We start from the raw sequence: 19,377 nt of genomic DNA, 5'->3' as shown, positions 1-19,377 counted from the left end.
CTGCGTCAGCCCTGTAAAAGGTAATATTTCATTTAAATTCAACACCCAGTGTTATTTTTCTCTCTCTCTCCCCCCTCTTTCTCTCTCTTTCTCTCTCTCTCTTTCTCTCTCTCTCTGGTTGTGTTCAAGCTAGCTCTGACAGATGAGAGCCATGAGAGCCATCTTTATTCATGCATTCCTGGGTATGGCTGTCTGTGCTGTGCTGAGTTCTATTTTTTCCCAGACATCCACCCAAGTGTCTCAGCGTGTGACAGTGCCATATGTAACCAACCGCTTCTGCCCACTCAGGATTTACTGTGCTTACAATCCCGACTGGCACAGGCCACAGCTCAGGCGCACGCTCACAGCTCAAACGACGGATCGAACGCAGAGTGCACTGACCTTTTGGCACCATTAAGGCCTTCTGCGCTGTGCCCAGATGCATACAGCACGCCACACAAATCAAACCAGGGGTCAATGGCATCAATATCAGGAAATAGCAAATGTCACATGAAAAACTCTTCACTTAGCCCTTCAGTGATTTCTCTGCAGCCTTCTGTCTGATATTGCAATACAAATGATTAAGGAGCTTAGACCACAGAGGAAACGAGTTATTAAGTCATTAATTAGACTGGCGGAAGGAAAAAATCATTTAAGAGTTGTTTGGCTTAGGCTTCTGTTGCAGCATCTTTTAGTGGTTTTTATGGCTGAAATCTGTTGTGATGTGAGATGGCATGTCAGAGAGAGAAAGAGGGTGGTGTGCAAAATGCCAGGAGAAAAAGCAGAGTGATAATGGAGAACGGTGGGTGAGTGGAATGGCACGTGATCTTTCTCCTGAACTTGAACTTGGTCTGAAAAACTCCACATGACAATGTGAATGTCAGACCCCAGGGCTCAACTGCATGTAATGCAACATACCTCACGGACATCTCAATTCATGTCAGATACCAGGGGTCAACTGCATGTAATGTAACATACCTCACGGACATCTCAATTCATGTCAGATACCAGGGGTCAACTGCATGTAATGTAACATACCTCACGGACATCTCAATTCACGTCAGATACCAGGGGTCAACTGCATGTAATGTAACATACCTCACGGACATCTCAATTCATGTCAGATACCAGGGGTCAACTGCATGTAATGTAACATACCTCACGGACATCTCAATTCATGTCAGATACCAGGGGTCAACTGCATGTAATGTAACATACCTCACGGACATCTCAATTCAAGAATGATTTGATGGGCTGAGGTGTAAGGGGTGTCTGTTCATCTCATGCCTGTTTAATCTTTATTCCAGATATTTGGTTATCTGGGGGATTTTTGTGAGAGCATCCTCATTTCATAAGTAGTCTCTCAAAACACAGACAGTTCAGTCAACAATGTTCCATTCATTTCTCTTCCACTCTCCCCACACCACACACACACACACACACACACACACTACGCTTTCTAAAGTCTCTCCCCTGGAAGAAAAGAATCATCATACCCGCCTGTGTCGGCCCACTTCGAACAGGTGGCAAGAGATGACTAACCCCTGTGCACATACCTCACTGTTTCACTATCATAAACAAATGTCAAAGGGTCAGGCTGCAGAACGAGAAAGTCTGATATTGCCTGCAAAAATGACACAGCCTGGAATAGCAGTGTGCATCCAACATCAATTATTTAGCCACCCTCTCCCAGCAATCATGCCATTTATTATTTTTTTTTAAACTGGACATGCTTGTGAGCTCACTTCTCTGTCTCAAAGGACACCACCACCACGAATATGTGGGGACATTTAGCATTTAGCATTTAAAGGCATTTAGCACTATGTTTGCAATATGCTCTTTTGTTAATTGTTGCTGGGGTGTCGAGAGGCAACAGCGTGGTCAGGCTGGTGTCTGCAGCTAATTGAAACAAATGGGACCAATTTAAAACGTTCCCCATTCCTGGTCCGCATGCAACTGATGGAGAGGAATGTAATTGAACTGAGGGGGTGAGGTTGGGGAAATGAACAGCCAGCAGATTGGACAGTTGTTAAGCTACAGATTGGAAATCACTGCAAAAGCAATAAATCATACCGCCATTTTATTTCACACACTGGCTGCTTTTTGCCACCACTGCCTTTCATTGCTCTCCCGCGCCCTTGGCTTTGAACTCAGTCGCTCTTCAGTGTTTTCTCCTCCACAACACTGTGCATTCATTCATCCTCTCCTCTTTGTCTTGACTTTACCATCTGCAGTGACCTTTATGAGCATCAGATAAGAAAGTGCTCAAATCAAATCAGAAGGTCATGATGTTTCAGGAATAGTTCAGAGAATATGCCTATGCGATAAGGTAAACTACTACTGAAGATACAGTTCCACACACTGAATTGGATTTGTGATCCCATGCCATCTTAGCATCCGGGTTATACTATCAGTAGTGTTACAACAACTCCAAGCAGCTAAGTGTGAATTTTGCCATAGTCACACCATTTTACAACAGTGTTGGGGTGTTTGGATTCATCCTGTAAGACATCTCCCAGGATGTTTCTGGAGTTCACATGGGGGTTCTCTCCTGTACGACATCTCCCAGGATGTTTCTGGAGTTCACATGGGGGTTCTCTCCCGTCTCCAGAGGTGTGGATGCCAGTGCTTGTCCATCAGTCCCCTATACTACTTTTATACATGTGACTGATGGACCTGTCAAGCCACAGCTCTGACTTATTCTCCTTTTGCATTCTTTTGATACAGCAGTGGTTTGGAAAATGTATTCAGCCATGCATTAAATAGAGCAGGGAGCAACAGCTGCTGACAACAGCAGAAGACACAAATAAACCTTGCAATGTTGGAGATGCTAACATTTCGTTTTTTTTGTGTGGCTTTTTATGTGGCTTTTGGGCACTATGATCACAATGTTTGTCTGTCTTTGCAAGTGTGAGGCTTTCAAATACCACTGTCTGAATGTGTTATATTCTGTCAGCAGCAAATACAACTACCAAACTAGAATTCTGAATTTGAAACGTCCATATGAATGCAAGGTAAAATAATTAAAAAACAAAACAGCTCTTAAGTAGTGAGTGAATGCCCAAATGAAACCCAAAATTAAATAATACATTGATTGTTTTATTTAACAGATGGATGGATTATTCATATTTAGTCAACAAACAGTTTATTGCATATATCTATATGACAACAAGATTCCTCTGTGAGATTTGTAATTTGTTTAGATTGAATAATCCTATTTGTGTGTCTCATGCAAACATATTATGTTTATTATGCGATGCAATATTTGTAGCATATTCATTGCAAAAGCAAACTATTGTGTCTGTCTCTTTGTTTTTGCCTCTCTCCTTTTCAGACAGTGGTAATTTAATGTTATTACCAGTGTAACTCATCTGTGTAATTCCTGAGTGGGACTGGGCTTGCATCGGCCCTAGAGCTTTGAAAGGTACACTTAGCGCGACCCAAAAATCTGATGCCACTGCAGGGACCGGATTCATTTGCGATAAATTATATCTCATTTTCAGCGGCGATGATATTGCCTGGCCGGTGTCTGAATGGATTAAACTGTTCGGTAGTGGTATGCTAAATTATCATTTCTGCTGTGGAATGTTCTGCTACCTTGAAATATGGAATTACTTTCAACTGGAGACAACGCCTCTTGTGGAGAATGCACTTTCCCCCATTTTAGTCATGCCTCACACTGAATGTCTGGCTAATTGGCTTGCCATTTTGGAGTTTATTGGGATTCATTAAAACCTTCATGAAGAATAATTACATAAGGCAGGTATCTTCATCTCACAACTGTTTCACAATCTTTCCTAAAAATGTAAATTGACATTCCTCTAATGGGGTGTGTGTTGTAAGGATGATAGCTTAGTCTTGTCTCAATGTCTTCTTCCACAGTCCATTAATGCTGGCCAATAAATAATGTACCCTAGCTATTAAACACTCGTTTGCATTTAATTGCATCGTAATCACTTTTTGGACTTGAAAACGTCAATCTTTCAGAGTCTTCTTTAAATTGTTGTGCGAGAGCAGGGCAACTGTCCAAGTGGAGTTTGGAAGAAACTGCTTGCTGGTTGGTGCCAGCTGACCGGTGGCATACAGGAGAGGAGAGAAACAGATGGAGCTTCCACAGCACAAATGCTGCTTGTTGTCATCTGGACAAACACAATTAACTCAAGTCATCTGCGGCCAGAATCATTAAAAAACCTCAAGAAGGACCCAGTATCTCTGCTGCTACTGACAGGGGGAATAAGCAGAGACTAGAGCATATGTTTTTAGTACCAGGAACCAAGTTTAACCTGCTGTTGGTTTAGATTTGATCAAAAAATGCTGTATTTACTTTTCATTAAATAAAGTCACAATTTAGTTTTTTTGTCTGCAAAAACTGCACAATGTTTATTCCAAGGACCACACATCCCTGTGTGCCTATGGCGGATGAAGTGAACAGTGCATTTGTCTAATGGTCCAAAATACCTCAGAGTATTTGGCTTCTTCACTGCTCTGTTATCACCATGGCAATATCTCGACCAATCCAAAATACAAGGACTATTTTAGCACTATCGATTGCCTTTTTGCCTCCATGAAGACAGAACGGCTCCCTGGACTACAATGGCGTCCTGATGGCCTCCTCTCTCATAAAGTGTAGCAGCGAATGGGAGCTGAACGGCTGGAATGGGCCAACAGAGTAGCCTCCTGAAGCCTATGAAGTTACTGCACACTAAGGAGAGAGATTTCTAAAAAGAGGGCAATCCATGGGTTGGTGAACCAAGTCGTTATTGTCTGTATAAAGTCATAATGTTTAAAAAAAAAAAAAGAAAGAAAAAAATGCCTGTGGCTTTTAAAAACTGGGTCAGAAATCTTGTGGAAGAAAAAGGTGGAAACCACCTTTGATATTACCACAGAAGTCACCGATAAGGAGACAGAGAATTTGATTAAGATCAGAGAAAATGGTCCTTTTTACACTGTGTTGAAAGAGGATGGATTTGAATAGCAGTAAAGGTGTGCATTCACCGATCTGCTGAACATTTTTATAATCCAGTTAACTACCAGCACTCCAAAAGATGTTTTTAAACTATTAGTATTTTTCTTTTCACATTTTGTACTGCAAACTACAGAATGTCAAGAAGTCTACATAATAGAAAAATAGAAATCTCAGAAAACCCCAATCCATACGCAGTCCATCAGATCATTGGTAGTCTTTTGAAAGGATATTTACAGCATGATTGCGAAATGGAATTAGTGCCTACATATTCAGGAGGCTATCTGTCTTTATCATTGCTAATAACATTGCTAATTCTGTGCGTGTAGGTGGGCAGATTAATGTAATATGAAGCTGCTGTGTCATAAGGAACTGTGTGGGCTAACATGGTTGGGATGGCTCATTAGAGGTACAGACGGCCAGTCTCCAAAAGAACACAAGAACAGAGATGGAAATAAAAATTATAAAAAATGTGTTGAATCAGGCTCAATTAACTGATAAAGCCAGCGACTGCCTGCGAACTTGTCAGCTGTTCCTGTATGTGTCCAGCGACAGCGTGTGATATGTTAATCAAATACATACGAGAGCAGAGGAGGCCCAACTGGTGCACTAATCACATCACAGCAAACACACTAAATCATTTAAAGGGCTTCAACCCTCCCCTGGACCAGCAATGGGACAGAAAAAAAGACCTATTGATTTAGCAGCAGCCTTGGAGGGCAATGTAAACTGGACACACAGGAAAGCGAAGCTTGATGAATTTTTCATGAACCTTAGTTGTGCATTTGTCCAGGAGACCCTTCCGTGTGGCCAGCTGTAATCTAAGCTGAGACCCTTCCGCGTGGCCAGCTGTAATCTAAGCTGAGACCTACCAGCCCGGTGCTCTGACGTGGACAATGCTATGATGATATGGCCTTATGAGTACAGAGCATCTCCCTCGGCAATGCTATGATGATATGGCCTTATGAGTACAGAGCCTCTCCCTCGGCAATGCTATGATGATATGGCCTTATGAGTACAGAGCCTCTCCCTCGGCAATGCTATGATGATATGGCCTTATGAGTACTGAGCATCTCCCTCGGCAAATCACGTTTTCCCATCAATAATGATCCTGCATGCATTAGATTAAATAACATTCCAAATATTCAAATCTAAGATCTGTGTGAATTATTCATTATTATGGCCTAGATAGAAATTTCATGTCGCTCTCAGTGGGGTTTGAGATATTGGTGAAAAAAATATGCACAAATGTTAATGCCCTAAAGAAGCATGATGCTGTATACAGTTTGTAACATAAGAGGATATAAGGGGATTTCTATTGTTTTTCATTTTAAGAAAGAACGAGTTCATCCCAAAGTTGATTGTGTGTTTAGCAGCGCTGCCATCACACAGTGTGGGGACTCGACTGTGGTCTTGACTTTGAAAAGCCCGAGCCTATCAGAGGAATTACACTGAATGCCTTCTGAGACATCCATCACCCAGCCATGAGATGAGTTTCATTCTTCTCAAAGCTTTGAGCAGATAAATCTCTCTCCATCCCTCCATCCCTCCCTATCTGTGTCCCTCTCCCTTTCTCTCTCCCCTCTTTCAGCTAGAGATGACTGAGGTATCAGCAAAAGATATTGCTTTCTCTTTTTTCTCCTTTCTCAACTGCAATTCTCCTCTACAGTATTAAAAGGCAGCTTTCAGTCAAATGACTTTGGAGAGCGGGGGGATTGGCTGCTCCTGTGTTGCAGGGTCTTGGAAATAAACGCCACTGTACTTTTTCTAGACGGAACAATGGACAGTTAATGCCATTTAATTGCAGGTGAATATTGTGGTGGGTCAACAATTCGTCATCCCCGTCTGTATCTCTCTTGCCCATTTCTCTCTCTCTCTCTGTCTCTGAGATACAGACCCACACAAACACTCCCCACAACACATACCCCTGTTCTACATGAGGCGGCAGGCATGGACACTTTTTGGTCCAGGGATGGCTGATATTGACTTTGACATCAGTGCACAGATATATGGCTGCCAGCATCCCCATAGCTCATGGTGGATCATTCCTCCGGCTGTGCACAGACATCAATCCTGCCCTGCATGAGCATGAGCTGGGCCTGGCGGGAGGGGTGGTGGTGGTGGTGGGGGTGGGGGTGGGGGGGTGGTGGTGGGGGTGGTGGTGGTGGTGGGGGGGGGATTGCTTAGGAAGGAGGATGCATCCACTTGCAGAGCAGCCATCTGCGGGGTGGAGTGCATGTGGTAAGGTGTGCAGGGAGCTTCCTTCGAAAGGCTGCAAGGGCCCACGGAGCCTCGGCTGCGGAAGCCCCAGGTGGTGCCGCAGGGAGGAGCCGCTGATGAAGTCACCATTAATCCCTGCCGAGGTGAATCGCACCCTCTCTCTCCAGCTGCATGTCAAGTGGGTTTAAAAATAGGCGTGGGGAGGAAAGGAGTAGTATCCTGTGTCTCACTTTCCAATTAAAGCTTTTACACTCTGACAATAGGTGCCTGAATGTCGACACGTGTGTTCATCCTCTTGGTTCCTCATGCTTGATACCTGAGCATGGGTGTTCAAAAACTACAAATAATAACATGATGAGATCAACTGGCACAGGTACGAAATAATGTACATGCATGTCAGAATGTTGTTGAATGGAAAACAGCCCAAAAGCAGAATTTCTCATTTACTCTTGGGGTTAATTTACATGAGTGGAGCGAAACACCCACACACATATGTGATGGATCAAATAAATGGCATATCTGTCAAACCAGGCATTAGTCAACGGAAAATAGATAGAAATGGCCTAAATGATGCAGGAAAATGACATTGTTTGTAACGCACAATCAAACACTCCAAGCACTTTTGAGCAATTTTATGTGCCAAAAAATCCTCGAGGTAATTATTTCATCAATTTCATACCACAGGCATTCATCAGAGCCTTGTTGCAGAATTATGTTGCTGTTTTCAGCATGTCATGGGCCATTTGAGGCAACCAGCGAGACATGTTTGTATCCATATGCTGTGTGTGTGCATTTTACTGCTAGACCAACAACATCAAAGACTTCTAGACACATTTTATTCAGCTCCAGAATTCATTTTCAGTTTTAGCACCTCATCCTACGGTTGGGCATCCGTAAGCTCGCACTGTGAAATTGGATGACATGTTAAAACATATTGGATATATAGGATGCACATGGGAATTGAATGTGCAAATATGTGCTTTCCTCTCTGAAGTGTGAAAGGATTTATTGCTTGTAAGCAGCGAATGTGGTGAATGCTGAGACATTCAAGTTGTGTGGTGGCACCACATGTTAACTGTTTATTACCCTATGGTGCCATGCTAGTTGTTCTGTTGGAACGATACTAAACAAATGAATACAAACAAATCAGAGTGGCATGCAGAAGACATGGATGGCCTTGCCACACATACAGGTCAAGGGTCACATTTGCTCATTTGCTCAAATAATAGGTTCAGGTTCAGGTTCAGGTTCAGGTTAGCTTTTTAAGAAATGAGCCATTCCAAACAAATGTTGTGTTTTCTAATTATGTTATAATATTTAAATCAACAGGAAGACACCGGCCTGTGATAATTGTTATGATCCATATTAAATTGGACATGCTTTTCTCAGCTAAACTCAAATTTGTTTCACCTGTCATTCTGATTTTTCAAATATGGTGTACTTTTAGAGACAGTGTCGTTATCATTCAAGGCTTCATATTCAATTTCTCAAGTAGATAGGATTCATTTTCCTCCATGCCTGGTCACTAAAGAAGAAGAATTCATTAATAATGTTTTCTAGCCCTTTTAATTATCATTTGGGTGTTTTTGTTTTCTTGTTATGCAGATTATGGCAGCTGGACTAGGTCGTAACTTTTGTCTGTTTCATTTCTACTGCGACAGCAACTGTTGTGGGAGTTTCAGATGTGAGTTGTATGATCTCCTTTTTCCCCGCTTCAAACATCGGTGCGCTACGACAGGTTTGTGTGAATCAAGAGTACATCTGGGGAGCTGTTTCTTTGAAAGAAAGGCACCTTGTCATTCTGATTGAGAGTCTGTCAATTCAGCCTTATTCCAATCACGGGATGGCCGCGTGTGTGCCCAAGGCATTTTGAAACGTAGGAAATAAGTCTGTGAGCCAAGACCAATATTAAAACGCATGCAGCTGAGCGGGGTGCAAATTTAATTAAATTCACTGAGTACTGCCGCTGGATGACTGGAGCCCACTGAGCACAGTGCATTTGTCTTCTCATGAACAGCAGAACAATACAAATGAAGGCTGAAAATGGGCCAGACATATCATTTGACAAGGTCTTCATAAAACAGGGATAGGCAATCTTAAATTACCTAATCACAAGATCCCGGGAGAGAAATTATGCATTGCCGATGATGTTGATTAAGAAGGCAAATAGGGGATATATCAACTTTCTGCTTGAGATTTACCACTCTTGACCTTGTTTTCCCTCTATGCTGAGACGTAAAGGGCATAAACAGAAGAACCTTTTTTGGTAATATTGAATTTCTAAGCATCTCTTACTTATGCCGTTGTGCTGCTGACCTTGTTTACCCTGTGGATGGTGAGAGTGAGTATGTTTGGCCTGACAGGCTGTGGTTGTTCCGTGCCAAGCCTGATGTGCAGTCAAGTCTTTGCGAGCGTCTCCTCCCAACCACATGCTACAGCACAGGCCGTCTGAAGCCTTCAGACACAGCCAGACTCCTCGTCCTAGCAGTCCCCTTCACGGCCCACACCCTACTTTTTCATGGGAAACTATACAAACCTTTTACTGAGTGTGTGTGTGTGTGTGTGTGTGTGTGTGTGTGTGTGTGTGTGTGTGTGTGTGTGTGTGTGTGTGTGTGTTTGTTAACTTTTCATCTAACCAGCATGCTTGAAATATATGCTAATGTATTTAAATGAACATGCTCTGACCGGAGTCTTAATTACAAGAAGTACACCATCTAGCTTTATTGGCAATCAAGCTCACCAGTGTTTGCCTCAGTCTTACGAGGAGTGAAGTGGAATCATCTAAAACCAATCAGTCATTCAGCCTGGTTGGGTTGGCAGCCAGAATGAGAGCACTCAGCTGATTCACAGCATCAATTGTCTGCTACTAGTAAGTCTGATGGCAGCTGCCTTTATCAAGTTTATAATAACACATAATGTATTCATACTGTTCCTGTTCATGCTGTGATAGTTTTTTTGTATAGTTGGTATCATGTTATCTTGACAGCCTAACTTGTTCTGTGATGTTTTGGGATTTGTCATAACAGAACTGTTCATGAGCCCCGTGAACAACAGAACCATGCCAGCCAAGTGTGAGATTCGGTCTGCTGCCTCTGAGGGAACTGATGCTGCCTTATGGTTCATATAGTTCTGCATGCATTCTATAATACAGCTTCAACAGATCGCTCCAATCCTATACCTTAATGTTCATATAGTTCTGCATGCATTCTATAATACAGCTTCAACAGATCGCTCCAATCCTATACCTTAATGTTCATGCTCATGTACAGGATATATACTGTATAGGTTTGTGTGAATGTACAGGATATATACTGTACAGGTTTGTGTGAATGTACAGGATATACACTGTATAGGTTTGTGTGAATGTACAGGATATATACTGTACAGGTTTGTGTGAATGTACAGGATATATACTGTTTAGGTTTGTGTGAATGTACAGGATATATACTGTACAGGTTTGTGTGAATGTACAGGATATATACTGTACAGGTTTGTGTGAATGTACAGGATATATACTGTAGGTTTATGTGAATGTCTTTTCAAATTGCTTTAGGTGTGAACCGTAGATATGTGCATGTTTCTCTTTTGAGGTGAGTGACTCGCTGAGCTGCCTTAAGCTCCCCTTGTCCTACACAAACGACCTTCTCTCTGGATTCAGTGGAAATGATGATGAATTGGTGATTTGGTGGCAAAGCATTCTACAGTTTCTCCACACTGAAGGCTTCCACAGCCTGCCTGGTCCCCTGCGTCATGTGGAGCGGGGCCCACTCTCTCCAGGCCCTCGAGACAATCTCTCCCCCTTGTCTCCTTCACTCCTTCAATACAGAAATCCCACTCAATTTGCACACTCTCAATCTCATCTCATCGGACTTCCTCAGAGTTATGGCCTGTTCCCAGAGGTCCAGCCAGCATCAGTCAAGACAAGAGGCTGTTTGTTTGGTTGTTGTTTTTTTTCTTTTCTTTCTCCCTCTCTCTTTCTTTCTTGTCTTCGCCCAGAGCTCGTGCCACAATGAGTAACACAAAGAGCAATAGCAGATTTATTTTCACACATAAACAGTGAAGTGCTAGGCTCAATCTGGCCCATTCTTTCGAGTGTCAACAAGCACACAGAGGGCAAATACTCCAGTGATGGAGAGTTGTTGTGGATGTAGGCATTTCCAGAGGCCGTTGCAATGACTAATGTCAGCTGAATGCCAGAGGAGGAGAATGAAGCCTCTACATAATTGTATGGAATTACCCAGGATTTAGTAGATAAGGACACCATGACTTTGCATAACACCCACAGCCCATGGGAATGGATAAGAGAGGGACTGAATGGAGATAATGTGTGGTTTTCACACTTTATGTCAATGTCTGGGTCTGGCTGACTTGTTTTCTGGCTAAACTGCAAACCCAAGCATCCAAGTACATTTTTAGGGTGATTTTGTTTGTAGGCAAACGGATTTTTCTCACAGGACTGTAGTCTGCAGCTGGCTATACAAACCAAAGATTTGGTAATGTTAGTGGTATACCAGCATCTCCTGCGTACCATAAATCAAATCCAATTCTCACTCTCTCTTTCTCTATCTGTGGTTCATATTACACTTATGTAGCATCATCCCTTAACACAAGATATGAAATGAAGGATGAAAAACAATGGACCATCTGCAGTGTTGCAGGAAGCCGGCGAAGGTGTGATGTCTCTGGTTGCCGTCCCCACCCTGAGTGCCATGTAAGCTGTTCTACGCCTCTGTGCTTTCAGCAAATGCAATGTGCTGCTGGGATGCTGGTGGCCCTACAAGCAGGTCAGCATTCATTGGCTAACCACCACGCTCCCAAAGAACCCCGCTGTGTGCAGAACTCAGCCGCTCCTCCGCTCCTCCGCACCGTCGCCAAAACACTGTGGAATCCAAAGCCGTTGTATTTTTGGGGGAATAGTTATAAAATGACATGGATAGTTTAAATGCTAATGTGATTTAGGTTGTAAAATTAATATTTATGGCACTGTAAAAGCCCATGTAAAGAGCTGCGATATGAATGAAGAGGTTTTAAATTGCTGAGCCCTAAAAGGATTTAGAAAGTGAGCTGTAAAGATGATCTACATATATTCAGAGAAAATGTCCCACATTTACACTCTGACTATTCGTTTACTTGTTCAGTAATTGTGGTTATAATTATTGTGTCTTATCTTTTATTGACAATGGAATATAGTAATCTTTTAACAAGCAGCCCCTCCAGATAATGCTATTGTGGGTTAAATTCTTCTCCTATTGCCACAATATTTCAGCAAAAAAACAAACGCTAAATCGCCTTAATTTCAACCATAATCTTTAAAATGTCCCACTGCAACTTCAGTGACTTTTGGCCGCAATAATCGCATCAAACCATCGCAAGATCCTGGAGGGACTGAACAAGAGGGGAAACTGTCATACTTCTGATTACTTCCTCTGAGGGGACACTGGTCCTTCTGAAGTCAACTGTACATCTCACCTCACTGATCAGGTAAGAGCCCAACGCTAGTTTGAAGTGTAGTTATTGGACTATTATTAATGTCTTTTGCAGTGATGCCTCCTGCTTTGGGAGCTACTGGTGTACTACCGTACAGACTGTTGAGAGTGCGCTCACAGCAGGGGAGATATATTCAGCTGCTTTGGGGAACTGTATGGGGGAAAACATTTTAAAATTATTTTGTAGGCCAATCTCTGGAAAGTGAATATCTGGTTCATGCATGCATATTAAGTGGAGTGGCATATTAACTGAGGAATCTAAGAACTTACAGTGGCGTACCTTTCACTATCATTAGTTAACCAAGTCGGTCGTAAATGTAAGGCTTGTGTACCTTTGGGAAAGAGAGAGTGCTGATAGCCATCTCATATGTCTCGTGATGAGATGCTCACCAGCAAAGTTACACAATACTGATGCACTGCTCTGCACAAAAGCAGATATAAAACATCATAAAGCTTCACAACAGAACTCTCTGCCTACGTCTGTTATCCTCTCTGTTCCTCCTCATCATCCTCCAGGGAAAAACCCAACGGCTATTACTGGATCACTGGGTAATCTCCAAATAGCGTATAGCCGTGTCTGTGGAGCCTGCGTCACCACAGCCCAGCCTGTCGTGATGTGAACCCATCCAGTGATGTGTCTTCCGTCGTCTTATTAATTCCTCATAATGAGCGCTCTCGCTGTGCCTTGGCATCCCAACAGATATACTCTTAATTAATCATTTCTGGGGTCCCACTGTTTTGGATTAGGCTGGAAGCTGTGTGAGAAGGCAAAGAGGGAAAGTATTAATAGGAAAGAACATGTATAGCGAAGGGCTCGTTCATTCTCAGAGTAAAGATTATTTTCACCTTTGAGCACGCCAATGTTGATGGTTTCTGTTTCTTTTAGTTTGGAAATGTATTAGGCGTAGCTTATTCCGCCTTCGAAAAAACCACCTACATTAATGCTGATTTCCCCTGGTTGTTCTAGGCCAACCCACAATGTAAAGTGGTGGACTGAGATGTGTGCAGCATGTCTGTGCTACATGTATACCACCTGCAGGGTTGTCCCATAGCAAGCAATGTAGTTGAGATGAGACTTCAGAAAAGTCTAACTCTTAAGGGGAAATGTAATCGATGCAATAAAAAAAAAAAAGGTCATGACCACATAAAGTACATGCTAAACTGGTAGGTATGAGGAGAATAGTTTAACACTCTTACACTGCAAAAAATATATCCCATGTTTATTGTTAGTCTTAAAGGTACAGTCCGCAATTCTGGAAAAAAATGTATATTTCACCTCAGCCAATAAAATGACTACTAAATAGTGTATGGCTCAGTCCAGGCCACTTTGTTTGTTTCCCATTAGAGGACCAGATAGAGAAACAAACAGCAACATTTTACAAAAAGTGGATTGGATTAGAGCATCTTTAAAGCTGCTATAATCAGTGTTTCTTGGGAAACCAGAAAAACAGTTTTTCTATAAAAAAAATGTCTGTCTCAATCAGGAACATCCAAAAGAGATATCCCTGCCTGACAATTATTTCATGTGTGCATCATACATTGATGGGAGTAGGTCGATTCCTATGGTGGCAAAGTCTGTCAGATGCTAATACTGATTCCATGGTAGTTAAACTTGTTCATATCATGCCAGCTCCTCTCACTTCACCTGGGGCACGTGGGGGATTTAAATTACACCTTTATCTTTCATCTGGGATGAGACGGGAGAAATTAAACCTGGAGGTAATGGGGTGAAATAAGGTACGGAGTACAATCACTGGAGAACACTGAGTTATGGTTCTCCAGCTCCCATTCGAGGGGCCTTGTTATCACAAATACGACTGACTAGGCATAGCTGTTTATTTGTTTTGTGATTAAGACACTGTATTTACAAAGCAAGTGCTAATGCAAGTACAAAGGTAGTTAAATCAAACATTTACGGATGTAACTGAATGGGTTGATATGTATGAATTCTGGTGCCTTTAATGAAGGCAATTCCACTGATCACATCTAACAGCAAAGCTTTAGATGATTAAGGACAAAGCTTTTGGAAAGGTTATGGGAATTTCACTTAATTCCTTAGTGTCTTAATTCAATTAAATTGGTAGGCTAAGACTCACTCACTTGAACAAAACTATTTCACATTTATGGACTTTGTGGTAAGCATTCCACAGAGAGGAATCACTGGGAAATCTGGTTATGTAAGCAGAGGCAGAATAAACCAGGGGGCTCATATGGAGAAAACTCATTACATCCAGTCGAATCCACCCTGACTCAGGAAAACTGCAAGAGACCTGAGAGAGACCTGGCTCCTTGCATTGGTGATGTGCCCGGTCTTCGGAAGGCACTCGAGTGGTCCCACCAAATGATCACTGATGCAGGAAGAGTCTCCATGTCGCTACGTGCAGTTTATTCATCTTCATACAGGACTTCATCTATGTGGATATCCCGGTCGTCCACTGGTATCTCTTGACACAGTTGCTCTTTGTAGGCCAGAGCAATGGTGTATGGCTTTCCTTTGGGATGTTTCATGCAGCGCTCCAGGTAGGTATCATAGAAGCCCTTCCCTCGGCCCAGGCGATTACCGTCTTTGTCAAAGCCAAGGCCAGGCATAAGGATGAGGTCAAGCCCACCTGCAACCAGTGGAAATAATAAGAGAACACATCAGCATGTTAATATGCACCATTAACTGACTTCATCATATCAGGACATTTATGGGCTGAAAATTGTTGTAATGAACTGATGCACACCTACACCTACATATAAACAGGTCAATTCATCTTTAGTGGTAAAAAAGGAAACAGTACAACATTGCTGCCATAATAGAAATATATGAATGCCTAAAATGTGTGATTGACCCTACTGCTAGATATCGTATTAAGCTGGTATAAACTAGAAAATGTGTGAAGAGCGGGGGAACAAAAATCAACATATTGACTGAGAAGCAAGCTGCTTTAGACTTGGATGACCTTCATCCATAGTATCATTTCAGAATGTGCTGTGGGCACCCTGAGATGGCCAGAGCAAAAGAAATCAATCTCCCCCTAGTGTTCAGTCAGAATGAAACGGCGTTCAGAAAGCAAGTTTCTTTTTAAACTACACTTCTTGAGACAGGGAATCAAACACAAATAACAATCCCATTAGTTTCTGTCATGGGAATGGCTTTGAGCAATGTTTTTTTCTCTTTCGTGACCAAAAATGGTTCATTAGTCAAAACTGCCTCATTGCACTTGTTAGATTGCTAAGGAAAAACAATGTTTACTATTGTATTCGTTAATGAGGGGATCTCAAAATCAGGCTCCTCGTGATGTGGCAAGTGATCCTCACCACACTTGAGAATGCTCTTCAATATTTAAAAGGACTCTATGATTTAATAAGCTTGAGCTTGACATTCATTCATTATTGATGAGCCTTGAGTAGGAGCCTTAACTGTATTTCTTCGTATCGACATATAGGAACAAACACGTTTATGTTCTCTTTATAGATTGTAGTTGTCAGCATGCAACTCATGAATATTCCTTAATAAAATGTTAACACCCTTTGATTAATCTCCTGCCAGGCTAAGGTGACAGAACACGCTTAATAACAACTTTCATAGGATCTGTCCAGTTTCTCAGCCATGTTTTCTGTTCTCTTTGTACTTCAATTACTTGATCCATTTGAAGGGATCTAAGGAAACAGTACTCCTTTTCTTGGTTTCTATCATGCTTTTATGAGAAAGGAGGGATTGCCTTGAAGTCACTATTGCTTTCTCAGCAGGGCATTGATCCTTGGAGGAAGAGGGGGTGTGTGTTTGTGAAAATGCCCTCTCTTTCTCAGGAGGTGGGAATGGGCTGACTTTTAATGCCAGGTTTTCATTTCAGACAGTGTACAGTGTATCTACTGTTTCCAATACAATAGATTTAGTCAGACACGCGTTTGTTAAGTGAGTATAGCTTTGAGCCAAACTCTGACATTCAAAACAAAATCATGAACAACAATCGGTTCAAGCACTTTCCTTGTTACAGCCAAGTCCCTCTAACTTTGCACTGACACTTGCTGAGAAATGATCTATGTGAAGAGAGAATGTCAAACAGTCCAGGCAATAACAAAAATGCTTCTTTGCCCCCTGAGAATGTGCAATAACTGGCTACAATGTCTCCTCACTTCTCTCTGCGTGAAAGAGCTCTGCTCTTTAATCTTTTACTTATTACAAAGCCAACAGGAGTAGAGACCTCTTCAGCCTCAGTGGGTACAAAGGCTCACGTCACCCCCGTGTTGACTGAACCACCCCTCCTATTCCATGTACTGCATTACAGAGCAACTACTGAAAAGTGTACTGGTTGGTTAGAAGTGTATTATTGTGTCTATTATTGTGTCTTCTTCCGTGTCAAAGCTGAGTCTTTCTTTCACACTAACCTCTAAGCCTAGTTTACTGCCATAGTAAAACACAGTTACTTACTGTGAATACACATAATCACATTTCCCCATGTCAAGACACTGAGGCTAGGTTCACAGATCCTGTTGTAGGCCTACTAGTACTGGTGTGAACTCAAAAGAGTTCATATATAGAATATGGAATTAAAAAACAATATTATTTGTTTTAAATGTCATTGTGTCAAGTCACACTGAGTAAAACACAGACCACCATTAACTCAATGTACTGGGATTACTACAGCTCTGCACTACATACATCTTCCAGAGTGCCTGCTGTCTTTAAGATGGATTTCACTTCATGGTGATGTATCGCCATCTACTGGCCTAACATGACAGGGACCAGAAAGACCACTGTTAAAAAAGAACTATATTTAAAGCCTCACTTTCTTCTGTACTGTGTTTAAGTACTGGTGTCTGCACATCATCTTAACACAATGCTTAGAACTGAATGTGTTATGTAAATAGCACAGGGCTGAAATGAAAATGAGGATGGATTTACAGTATAATGTCAAGTTATTATTACGTCAGCATGATGTAAATAGGCCCAAAAACGTTAACGGACCTGTGTTCAAGGCCTCCTCTCTCTGGCTGTCATCATCTCCAGGCTGGCGAATGTTCCAGGACGTGAGAGGCAGGGAGTTCATGTCCTCTAAGCTGGTCAGTCTGAGCATGTCCATATGGCTGCTGTTGGTCAGGTACTTGGGGATGAAACACACTTTGCCCTTCCCAAAAGCATCTTCAAGGATCTCTTCTGTGCGAATTTCATCGTGCATGCTCAGGAACACAGCGATCCGCTGACTACTGATGTATTTTGGATGACGGAACAGCTAATGAAACAGATGAAATGTGTCACAGTTCTCAGCATTTTCGTAGCCTAGACTGAATATTGCAAATGTATTTAAAGTAACACTATGGAGTTTCTGGAGCCGCCAGGTAGGGGGCTACTTTCTGCTGGACTATTCACTAACTTATTTGCTGTCTTGCTTTGTCTTGTGTTGCACTTGCTTGATGTTTGACTGTTAGGAAAGTTGCTGGCAAGCTAGCTAACATAGCTATCACAATAACATTACAAAGAAGCTGATGCGAGAGCACTTATTACTAGCATCAATGTCCAAGCGTGTTACAACAAGCTTGCTAACATCGCTAACGAGATGTCCTGCTAGCGGCTAAACTTAGCGAAACCGGTTGAAATTTGCTTACTTTATGACAAACTAGCGAGTCAACAACTTTCCTAACACAGTCAAGTGCAACACAAGACAAAGCAAGACAGCAAATAAGTTACTGAATAGTCCAGCAGAAAGTAGCCCCCTACCTGGCGGCTCCAGAAACTACATAGTGTTACTTTAACATTTTAATGATTACTGCAATGAATTATATTGGCTAGTCCACTACCAATGGTATCCTACTAACCACTTGATGTAACCAAAATACAACTAATAATAGAAGAAGAAAATGGTGATGTGATCATGATTCATTGCTATGGTATATGTATATTTATATATTGTAATAGGCCTATGAACATCATGAAGCTTATAAGCACTTCACGTGTTCAGACTACTATTAGGCTCAAACATAACATTTATCCATTTGCACCATTTATTAACAATGTTGTGTAATAACTTTTAAACAACCACAAACGCTCATTCAGTTAAACTGTGCTATGCAATATAAAGTAGAACCAGCAAAAGTGTCGCGGGCCACTAAATCTACAAAAAAGTGCGTCTTGCCTGAGGGGATTGATGATGAACTCTAACAGTCTTTACTGGCATGACTGTAAGCTATATCTATTGTGCAAAAAATGTCTGCATCTAAATGCAGCGGTTGAGTAATGTGCGCTCACACAACTTCGCCAAGTGGTACACACGCCACAGCAAGAGAGAAACTATCCATGCATGATCCGAAACTGGACAGCTGCAGTTTAAGAGCTACTTGAGAATCACGAGTAGCGCATGCAGACCAACAGCTACCAAGCACGCAAGTGGAAGAATGATTTTCTTCCGTTTTTACCTTTTGAGAGACAACACTAGACTGTCGAGTCTTCTCCTGATCACTCAAGGCGGCAACCCGTCTCTTTATTTCTTTTCTCAAAGCCTGCTTAGCTGCTCTTAGTGCGGCCATGCTGTCAACGTCCCCGTGAGCTGATTGTGGCTGTTAAAGCGTCAAAACTCCTGAAATTAGGACATACGATGAGTGCTAGGTCAGAGCTCACGCAGCAGCCTTTTAGGTTGATCATTACACAGTATCTGCAATATTAGATTATCTAGCCACATGTTTGTCCAAACTCCTGCTTAACCACATTGATTGGATATCATAGTGGGCGTGTCTTTTATCTACGTG

At 42.0% G+C, this 19,377-nt stretch overlaps 1 protein-coding gene across 1 annotated transcript; it reads right to left on the bottom strand.

The window, feature by feature from the left end:
• Nucleotides 1-14,470: 14,470 nt before the first annotated feature.
• Nucleotides 14,471-19,346, bottom strand: mthfs (5,10-methenyltetrahydrofolate synthetase (5-formyltetrahydrofolate cyclo-ligase)). The gene is made up of 3 exons (XM_012817245.3): nucleotides 19,048-19,346; nucleotides 17,603-17,867; nucleotides 14,471-15,257 (listed from the first exon to the last, which is right to left on the bottom strand). The coding sequence occupies exons 1-3, from the start codon at nucleotides 19,156-19,158 to the stop codon at nucleotides 15,034-15,036; spliced, it is 600 nt and encodes a 199-aa protein (XP_012672699.1). The 5' UTR covers nucleotides 19,159-19,346; the 3' UTR covers nucleotides 14,471-15,033.
• Between the last annotated feature and the right edge of the window lie 31 nt (nucleotides 19,347-19,377).

Source organism: Clupea harengus, chromosome 6 (genome assembly GCF_900700415.2).
Source record: "Clupea harengus chromosome 6, Ch_v2.0.2, whole genome shotgun sequence".
Lineage (NCBI taxonomy): Eukaryota > Metazoa > Chordata > Actinopteri > Clupeiformes > Clupeidae > Clupea > Clupea harengus.
This window is presented reverse-complemented; position numbering and strand designations above follow the sequence as displayed.

Bases quoted from the DNA above. Each gene is read 5' to 3' on its own strand.
- mthfs (XM_012817245.3), bottom strand. From the start codon at position 19,158: ATGGCCGCACTAAGAGCAGCTAAGCAGGCTTTGAGAAAAGAAATAAAG. The intron at 17,868-19,047 runs GTAAAAACGGAA...CTGTTTCATTAG, and splicing joins CTAGTGTTGTCTCTCAAAAG to CTGTTCCGTCATCCAAAATA. The intron at 15,258-17,602 runs GTCCGTTAACGT...CACTGGTTGCAG, and splicing joins AGAGGAGGCCTTGAACACAG to GTGGGCTTGACCTCATCCTT.